Below are 9,926 nucleotides of genomic sequence, written 5' to 3' on the forward strand. Positions count from 1 at the left end.
GGCCGTGTCGGGCGCGCGCCAGACGCGGCGTCGGAGCGCGTCGGCCCGCCGCCCGTCGTCACGACCGGCCCGCTCTCCGCGCCTATCAAGGCAGGTCAGGCGTGAACGGCGTCGCCGCTAACCGCCGCCCGCCGCCGTCTGGATGCGCAGAGACGCCTTTGCGGCGACGAGATCCCATCCTGGGCCATGCACCGTCAATAACCGGCAGCAGACGGAACGCGCGATGAACTTGCATCCAGTACCTTTGCACCCTTTATGGCACGTACCGTACGGCGGCGAGCGAGCCAGAGCCGAGTCGGAGACCGTGGCGGGACGATGAGCATCCGAGGCGCGGAGACAGCTATCCTGGCTCCGGGGCGGCACTCGGCTGACACCACCCCACCCGCCGTAGCGCTGGCAGGTACGCGTCGGCACGCGGGCAGCGGCAGGCAAACGGTGTGTTTTGAAGGCTTCGAACAGCCCGATGGGTCGCGACTAAGGTTGTGGAGAACCTTGGTGAACTTACGCTGCCTGATGGAAATTATCAAACATTCAATGGAACTGATCCGCAATGTCCATATTTTGTGTTGGATAAAGGTTTTTGATTAAGAAAACTTAAGCTCTTTTTATTATGGCGTTTTTCATGGGTACCAGAACTTTTAAAAAATGATACAAATATCACCGCGCATGTACTGGCCTAATGGATGCGTGATTACAAGAGGAAAAATATTTTAGCATTATTCCCTTCAACCTTTTCAGCGGTTTATTTGACTCTGACCTTGACTTGCGCCAGGAATCGCCATGAACTGATGCTACACTACAAGAAACCGAGCCCATCTAAACAGACATCAACGCATGGTTTCGGCCGTTCGTACTGTGTGGCTGGATCTTCGATGTCGGATTCTGAATGCAGAATTGCTGCCCGTACATATGGACCGAGTTGGAAAAAAATGAAACCGAAAGATGTTATTCCGCCGTGAATTCTCCCATTGGCATCAAACAGACGGCAGTGACGTCAAACGCGTTATCCGCCAAAGCGACCCACAGATGGGCAGGGCAATGCTTTTCGTAAGGATGGGGCTCGACTCCTCCTTTGCGCGACGTAAGCTGCAAGGAAATATGAGAGGGCAAACAGACTTACAGGTCATTGGGAAAATAGCTGGATATATTTCAGCGAGGAGAAATCAATGTCACCCACGTACACACACTGATCACGTGTTACTGCTTCGCGAATTCCCAACAAATGGAAACTTAACTTTCAAGTTAGCGTCGCCCGGCTTGGTAGATAATGCTGGCAGGGAATCTTAAAATTATTAGTCTAACACATGTCTCAAATTGATGCAATTGAATCAGCCCATTGAGCACTACGGTTGGTAACTTTTACTTATTAACATATCACATATTCAGTGCAACGGAAAACGCACAAGCAAACACACTCTTAGCCTGGCTATTGTCGCTTCTGTGAGAAAAATGAGGACGATGTGTGCCAAACATCGTCCATTGCGCGTAGGCCGCTGAAGCAAAATCACCGCCATCACAGCCCATTACACGGATAGCAGCGTCCCATCGAAAAGCGATGGTGAAAAGTATTGCCAGATTGATGGAAGGATGGAAGTATCACTGACAGTAATCACAGTATCACTGACAGAAATTACGCATGACAAACGGTAAACACTCCCGTAGTCCTGCTAGACGTAAGTACTTCGGCCACTCTTCTACTGCGTCCATGTCTGACTGCTCCACGGCGACGGCGGTCATCACAGCCCGGCAGCCGGAATGTTCTGCGGGTGCCTGACTGCAGCAGCGAGACCCCCCCCCCCCCCTGGCAGCTGAAATGCAATGCAACCGCGTCTCTGCATCATGACACCACCGAACATCCACCTCTCCGCCGCATCCGCAACACGATCCACCGTCGACCCTGCGCCGGTGAGGGCGGAGCACAGCCACCCCGCTGCGGTCGGGGGTGCTCAGCTGGTCCACGAGTCAAACACGAAGATGATGTCCTCGTCGGTGCCGTAGCTGCGCCGACACTGATCCAGCGCCGCCACCGACATGCAGCATTCCCCTGGCGGCCGGAGTGGCAAGTGATCATCACACCGCCTCGCGACAGGTGGCGCCGCCAGGTGGAGCGCCATCCGGGTTGGGACGGGGTATGGGCGGAGCCATGTACTTTGGAAGGGCAGGTAGGCCAATATTCATGGCGGCAGTACCATAAAGGGAGCCTGCGTCTAGCCAAGAGGCCTGCTAACACGTCTACACTACTGATCGCTTCACCGATAGGCCTCCTCTCAACCACGACCTGACCTCGATCGCGCGACAGTGGCCTGGCATTTTTCATGAAGGGGCCTCTCCTGTCTGCTGCATCATGATCATATCCGCCATGACGTCGGCCTCCTGCCGTACTACCAACCTCAACCATCCACGATGTCTGGAGCACAGTCAAGAGGCCCCTGTCAGGACCAAGAGAAGTCCTCGGTCATGAGCCCCATACCTCCCTACCGCATCTTGGCTCTCAACCACATGTGATCGTCATATTACCGGGACCCCTCTCGTTAATGGCGGGGTCCTCTCTTCGGATATCAGTGGGATCTCTCCTATTGGCAGAGCCCTGCTATACAGCTGCTTAAAACCGTCGAATTTGTCGCTGTGATGAGCCCTAGGCCCCCAACAGTCCACTTAACTCCGTAATGGCTTGCGTTGGGGCCTCCTCACTAACACAGCATGGGTCTCCTGCAGACTCTATCTCGGCTCTCAGTCACCTACCTAAGGTCCTTACATCTCAGGCTCTCTAATCTAATAGCTCTTACTCTGATAGGTGCCTGCCGCGGCATGATCGCTTTCGAGTATGCCCAATGCTTTCGCAATCGGGGCCCCTTTCTGGATCATCATGGCATCACGCTTCTGGCCGTGGCCGGACCCCCAAGCAGCAGTATTGCTGCTGACCTGGTCGTGTGCGATTGTGACTTACCGTGACTTTCGAGGGGCCTGCCAAATTTTTATGGTGGGAAGACATACTCGCCCACCCCGACTGCCCACAGGCTGGCCGGCTGCCCACCCTGTCCGCCCAATGGTTCAGCCCCTCCAACACGGGATGGTGAGCGTAGACATGGCGTCACATACGCACATGGGTACGGCGGGACATTATCACAGCATGTTGTGGGGTGTAGGGGCGATTCAGACGAGCACTACCGCGGAATAATCACAAGCATCACACAAGCATCATCATCGCCATACCGCCCATGCTGTCGGATATTTCAAGCGGACGGCTTCGCGCTGAGAACAACGGAAACGGACCTGGGGCATTCCCATCACTATCGCATGTCAGGTCTGTGCCTCGGGCGATTACCTGTATTACCTGTATCTGTGCCTGCAACGCAATTGTTTAATACACTATTCCAGAATGCAGAACTTGGGATTAAGGCCCTGAAGTTTATTTGATGAAATTTGCTAGAAATACGTGAAAACAGACATCTGATTTGATTATTGCACTTCGCACATCATTTGATGTTACAAAAGGTGCACTGGAATAGAAATGGCAGGCCAAGTACACTGAAATACGACTGACAGGCGGAAACAGAGGTGCCATGGTCATTGGGGCTTTACGATGCACTCAGCTGCTGAGGCTTTATGGCGTCGCCTGCCTCTCACCCTGGTAGAGCGGGCGGGCACCGCGAGGAACCAAACCCCGAACCTCTGGTCTCCCAGACGCGCAGTGGTTAACTCAGATGTGTTAACCACTACGCCATCGGAACCCATGGTGATGCGACAGTGGACCAAATAAGAACATTTACTTACTGTCTCGAAACGTCGGGTTTCGGTAGAAGACGACCCTCTTCGACAAGTCGTATCCGTACAGCACTATGTAATGACCTGGAACAACCCGTCAGGACTGAACGACTCCATGCTGGCGAGGCGCAGACTGTAGTCTAGACACTCGGCTGAGAGCACTGTGCTGTCAGCTGACCGTCATGTGCATGATGAACGCATCGCAGCCAGGTGATGTGCAGGAGCGATACGCCACATCAGCGGCAATGCATTTGTAAACGTCGGCTCTGTTAGCCGACAGTCATATCATGTGCATTGACGCGCCAAGAGCAAAAAATATGATATAAATTGTTCGTTCATTGTCGGTAAAAGTAAGACGAAAGTAAAACCCAGCAGCAATGAAATTCTTTGAGGCAGCAGACTCCGGAGTCCCACCCAACATGAACGTTAGCGTGGGATGCTGATACCTCATCTACGCTCCAAGCGCCCCAAAACCACTCCTGGACAATGTCACCGTCCGCAGGTCTCCGCGCCGCGGCTCTTGAGGCGCGAGCCGCGCTCGACACCGCGCCAGCACGCTCAAACGCGCCCGCGTCATCAGCGGCGTGCCCCGGCGTCAGACGCCCCGCCGCCTCACCCTTGTACTCGGAGATGCAGGGGAAGCAGGTGGTGAGCTCGGAGCCGGCCTGGTTGGTGTGGCAGCGGTCGCAGCGCAGGTAGCGGCCGTCGGTGAGCACCACCACCGGGCCGCTCGTCGCCAGGTGGTGCAGCACCTCGTCGACCGGCACCGCGCGCCGCTCCACGGGCACGCCCAGGCTGGCCGCCTTGGCGAAACGCTCCGTGACGCGGGCCGCGTCCTGCAGCGAGAGACGGCCAGCTGCCATTGGTCCTGCGCGGGCCGGCGCCGGTGGGCAGGGAGCCAGCACTGCCTTGTGGCCCGGTGCGGAGGCTGGCACTGGGTGCCGGCGGGGTGCTGTAGGCTTGACTTGGTGCTAAATTCTGACTGGGTGTGTGGCGCAGCGCGGCAGCCGGACAGCTGAGCACGCTAGCGAGCACACCCACCGCGCACAGGACAGCCTCACAACAACAATGCTACAGGGACATCACACAACTCTGACGGGGCAGAGATATCAAGTGTTATGTTGCCAGGACCTAACGATACGGGACAAATCCATACGCCGCGGTGGCAGAGCAGAGCAGAGCGCAAGTCACGACAGCGGCGGCCCATCTCACACAGTCTCACCTGTGACCAATCTTACCATTCGCAATACGCGGCCGTAGCCGTAGAAGCTCTGCCGCCTGTACCCTGGGTCTATGCCCAGCGTCAAGGTACAGTACAGCTGCCGCACGCCGAAACGGTGCAGGAGGTACACCAGGTCGATCGTCCACGTGCTGAAAACGTCACCCACGTCATTTGACGCCGTGGCGCTATCCACGTCACTTGATGCGTTAACGTCATCCGCGTCACTTGACGCGCTAACGCCATCCACATCACTCAACGCGTTATGTCATCCATCTCAACCCCGCGTCCAAGAAGCGCCGAGCATAACCGACAGTACATTAGTCTGGACAGGCCTTGACCGATTAAGATCCACGCCACAGGCAAATGGGGCATCGATCAGTGACAGTACCAACAATGAAGACAGGCACACCACTACGCTTATTCGTTTCCGATGCCTTGCCTTTTGCCGAATCCCTCGTCGTGGCAGACGCTCTGGAAGTTTTCGATGAAGTGGTTGCGCTTGGCCTCCGGCAGGACCATCATGATGCAGGCGAGGCCGCAGTCCCAGCGATGGCGCTGCTGTACCGACACCACCTGGGGCCGCTGCGCCCGCTCTGGAAGATCCTCCGGCACTGCCGGTGACGGCACACCCGTTCAGGTACTCCGGACATGAGCGGACACCACTAGGGAACGCCGCACTCGCACTGACACTTATTACGTCACCGTGGTTCATGGTGCGCATGACCAGGGTGGCTACGACGGAAGCGCATAGCCTTACGCTTATCGCATCCACGCGAGTTACGATGGAAGTATCATACATTCTTGACAAGTCACTGCCACATTTCTGTCAGTGAGGAAGGCGAACCATTTTAGAATTACACTCACCGTCTCGTGGGAAAATACGTCAAACAGGTCACACAGCCTTCATTACCCGGTGAACGTGACAACTACCAAGTAGAGCCTTACCTTGAACGCTCTGAGGAGCAGGCCCCGTTCTTGGCATCTCGACCAAATCGAATAAACGGGGTCTTGATGTGGTTAGGTCCTCTCAGCTCAGATGGTGCATGATTCCAGTGGCCTGTAAAGAACAAAACTGGATGACGATTTCGATTGCATAACAATGGTCTCACGCTGTCAGAACACTACAGTAGTGGGTAACACCCAAGTGTGTAAATACATCCTGTTTTTCTTCATGCTCTCAACCGATGATAGGCGCTTCCGGGTGTCTTGACTTGCGCTAAACGACAGGTTCTTCCCAGCATGCATCAGCCCGCTTTTGAAGGATATCTGGCAAAGGCAGTTCAAGAGACGCGTGACATACTTCAAGACCGCTAGGGTTCTGATGTCAATGTGAATATTTCTACTAATCATGCTTTAAACCTGTCAGTATGCGTATATATGCCGGATGATTCTTCAAAAATGCACGGTTGACCAGTGATTTACCCATCCGTCCGGCACACGGATGATAAGACTAGGAAACGAAACGCACGCTGTTGTCATAAAATCGTGATAATGGGTGCCAGGCCACGGTTTCGCATTTGGTGTAAACAACGAAGCAGTTCAAGATTTCCTTCAACCTGCTACTATTTTTTCCTTTTTGTCCACAGGCTTTAATTGGCTTTCACTGTTTATTAATCACCATGTGAGCGGATGCAGTTTAACAAGTAGCGATAGCACGAATGTTCTGAAAAAAAACATAGACTACTGTGTCCACTTTTCACGTAACCACGAGACACATACATAAAATACAATGGAAAAAATGGCAGACTCTTGGATGCATCACAGCTTCGAACATGAAGCATAACCACCACTCCCACGTACAGTTTTCTCCGGAGTCCAGACCACCTGCCACGCATGCTCTGAGCCAGCCGCCCGGCACCGAGGGCCGGTCAGAGTCCGAGCCGTTCCGGCGACCGCCGCAGGGCCATCTGCCCCGCCCGCTCTGAGCCAGCCGCTCGGCATCGAGGCTCGGTTAGCGCCCGAGCCGCTCCGACGGCCGCTGCAGCCGCCGCAGCGCCATCTGCCCCGCCTGCCCTGAGCCAGCCGCCCGACATCGAGGCCCGGTCAGCACCCGAGGCGCCCCGGCGGCCGCCACAGGGCCATCTGTCCGCCCGCTCTGAGCTAGCCGCCCGGCATCGAGGCCCGGTCAGCGCCCGACGCGCCCCGGCGGCCGCCGCAGCGCCATCTGTACACTGAACAGCTCGTTGCGGACGGAGCGGATGGGCAGCACGTGGCAGCCGTCCTCGGGGGGCGGCGGCGGCGCGGCGGCCACCGTCAGCAAGAACCCCTCCGTCTGCTCCAGCGTCTCGCTGCGACAGCGCGCCACCGTCGCGTGCACGCGGAACGTGGAGTCGGTCGGCGGCGCCGGGCAGTCGGCCAGCGTGGCGTACAGTCCCAGCAGCAGGCCGCTGAGTGTCGCCTCCAGCCGCGTCAGGTACTCGTCCCCGCGCACCGTGTAAGCGTCTCCGCCCAGGACGGCCAGCTCGATGGTAACGGTCTCAAACGTTCGGCCGCCCGGGTCGATAACGACGATTGCGAGCTCCTCCAGCAGCTGCTCCTGCAGGTAGGGCCGCAGCGACGACAGCGTGCTCGCGATGTACTCGTTTACCTCCTTGTGCACCGACATCTGGACAGGCACCTTGTACTTCTGCCTCTTGCGGAAGATGGCCTCCGGATACAGCTTCCGTAGGTATAAGATGGAGTGCAAAGCAGTTTCCACAAACTCTAAGATGAGGTCACAGGCCGCCATTTCTGTGTATTTGGGCCGTGCCTGGGTGATGACGATCTTCTGGCTTTCCCAGCTAATGACACTTGCAAGGCAGTGCCTGAAAGATGCCGATCAAATATGCCATGTGAAAATGATTCGAGAGACTTCCCAATAATATACACCAAATGTAAATCATGGCGATAAACTGAAAAATGTTATGTCAGCTTGCTGCTTCAAAGTTAATTTGCTGTTCAAAACCATACAGAATTGGCTGCTGTAGTGATTGCAGGAAATCATGGGGCATCAAGTTTGATAAAAGTTGGTGTCCCTGGTCAGTTACATGTAGCTTAACATTCCAAAACAGGCTGAGGGCCCTCAACCCTTTGATCCCTCAGATCAAATATAAATGCATAAACACAAGCACACATAAGGCAAAGTATAGTGATGTGCCATTCCATGTGAGCCTGTGAACCAAACTACAGCTTTCCTGAAAAGCTGTATGAAAGCAAAGGTGTTTAAAATACTGCAATATACTAGGGATGTCACAGCCTTTACTGATGTACTACAGTTCCAATGCCTAAACTAGGCTGCTCCAGATGCCATTGCAGGATCCATCCAGAGCCCAGATCCTTTTCATTGTAAATGATATGCAGCAGAGGGTGTCATATTTTGGATCATAACAGAAGATGCAACTCTCAGGGAACCAGTGACCCTCTGATGTCCTGCTTTTACTCATATCTTAAAAGCTTCAGTCAGGATAGGAATACAATACTTGGTGACCTTCCAGGTCATCAGTTAAGCTACTAACTTTAGTACTTTTGGCAATACTCTGTACTGAGGATATTTGTCTCTATGAGCATCAATAAGTGAGCATAAACACCCAAATAGAGCAGTATACAGCCATGAAAAATGTGTGTAATAAAGGCCATCAGTGGAGCAGCTGGTTTTTTGGGCATCTCAATGAAATTATTTAACTGTTTCTAAACATCTGGAAATAAGCATAAAATCCTCATAAAGCTGGAATCAGCTATGTATAATGTTTACAAAACCAACAAACAGGATCTAGCATGATAGATTACATGGAGGACCAAATATTGTGACCTTGCTTTACCTTGACAAAATGCATACAAAGCCTGCAGATACCTAACTTCAATGCACACATGAAACTTGTGAACAGAGGCATACACCAGCATATAACCCCACACACCTCCCTTCATACAAACAGCCTACCTATCAACTGATCCATATTGAAATGAGATTCCCAGGCAAGCAGCCTATTTTAAATTGCTCACCAAGGCACATCATAGCTTATCTCCAGAATGATCTAACAAGCTGAAAAATTACAGTAAAAATATGAGGGTGAGATGGTACTCACCATAGCAGGGCTTTCTGAGAGCTGCTACATGGTCACAAGTCATGCAATGCAAGGCCCCTTCCTGACCACAACTTGGTGTGCTTACCTGTTTGTCAAGCTGGTAACCACAAGCTTTGTGCTATTGAGCAATATGAACAATTTGTGAAAATGATCCTGGTCACTTTAAGACTCACAACTGATGAAATTCAAGATGCTTAAAGGTGAATGGCAAAATAATAAGTGTCAAATTGTTCAGCAGTAATTTTGTACTTTATCAATGCAGTGGGAATAAGCCAAATCAGTGGGATCAAATCCAACAGAACAAAGAGAACTTACCAAAACCATTCTTTCATTTACACAAGGTGTTATTTGCCCTGTAACTTCTCTTGAGACTGCACCTTTCCCACTCACAGACCATCATTTAATAGTCACAGCGGGCGCGGGCCTATCCCACCCACCCCTTTAGGCATCTGTGCCACGCGGAACAGGAAACCAGATGTCATACAAAACGTGCAAATAACCCAGGTTTTAAATCTTTACCTTTCCAAAAATATCAGTCGTGCCCAAGTCGCCACAACTCACATCCCCCGGTCACTTCGCCTGCCTCCCACCCTCTCTATTCACAAGCGCAGTGTCCGCGAACGCGACGAAACTGAGACATCTGAGATAGCCCGCGATGGCTCAGGGCTACTGTATGCGAAGGTCACCGTCTGCAGCTTGGCCTGCGGCTGCGCGGGAGTGTGGATGTGCTCAGGGTAAAAATTGTACTAGACTGACCACGATGGGCTTAGACACGGCCTTCTTGGCTTCATCCCCGGTGCTGGACGGCGATCGCGCGTCTCTTGGGTGGCTTAACCTACCCCGGCCAGGACCATTGAAGTTAGGTTAGCCAGTCTCCA

At 53.4% G+C, this 9,926-nt stretch overlaps 2 protein-coding genes across 2 annotated transcripts; both read right to left on the reverse strand.

The window, feature by feature from the left end:
- Positions 1 to 1,123: 1,123 nt before the first annotated feature.
- LOC119111866 (protein GUCD1) lies at positions 1,124 to 9,558 on the reverse strand. Its single transcript, XM_037235703.1, has 7 exons — positions 9,364 to 9,558; positions 5,933 to 6,044; positions 5,427 to 5,598; positions 5,004 to 5,136; positions 4,382 to 4,601; positions 3,775 to 3,849; positions 1,124 to 2,044 (listed from the first exon to the last, which is right to left on the reverse strand). Exons 2-7 carry the CDS (start codon positions 5,967 to 5,969, stop codon positions 1,947 to 1,949), a joined length of 735 nt encoding a protein of 244 aa, XP_037091598.1. The 5' UTR covers positions 5,970 to 6,044; positions 9,364 to 9,558; the 3' UTR covers positions 1,124 to 1,946.
- Positions 7,067 to 9,655, reverse strand: LOC119111867 (mitotic spindle assembly checkpoint protein MAD2B). Its single transcript, XM_037235705.1, has 2 exons — positions 9,568 to 9,655; positions 7,067 to 7,791 (listed from the first exon to the last, which is right to left on the reverse strand). The coding sequence occupies exon 2, from the start codon at positions 7,713 to 7,715 to the stop codon at positions 7,113 to 7,115; it is 603 nt and encodes a 200-aa protein (XP_037091600.1). The 5' UTR covers positions 7,716 to 7,791; positions 9,568 to 9,655; the 3' UTR covers positions 7,067 to 7,112.
- Between the last annotated feature and the right edge of the window lie 271 nt (positions 9,656 to 9,926).

This window comes from Pollicipes pollicipes, unplaced genomic scaffold (genome assembly GCF_011947565.3).
Source record: "Pollicipes pollicipes isolate AB1234 unplaced genomic scaffold, Ppol_2.1 Scaffold_7261;HRSCAF=8764_pilon_pilon_pilon, whole genome shotgun sequence".
Lineage (NCBI taxonomy): Eukaryota > Metazoa > Arthropoda > Thecostraca > Pollicipedomorpha > Pollicipedidae > Pollicipes > Pollicipes pollicipes.

Coding starts and splice junctions, on each gene's coding strand:
- LOC119111866 (XM_037235703.1), bottom strand. CDS start 5,969: ATGCCAAGAACGGGGCCTGCTCCTCAGAGCGTTCAAG. Junction 5,137..5,426: donor GACGAGGGATTCGGCAAAAG/GCAAGGCATCGG, acceptor TGACGTTTTCAG/CACGTGGACGATCGACCTGG. Junction 2,045..3,774: donor AAACCCGACGTTTCGAGACA/GTAAGTAAATGT, acceptor TCCGGCCGCCAG/GGGAATGCTGCATGTCGGTG.
- LOC119111867 (XM_037235705.1), bottom strand. CDS start 7,715: ATGGCGGCCTGTGACCTCATCTTAGAGTTTGTGGAAACTGCTTTGCAC.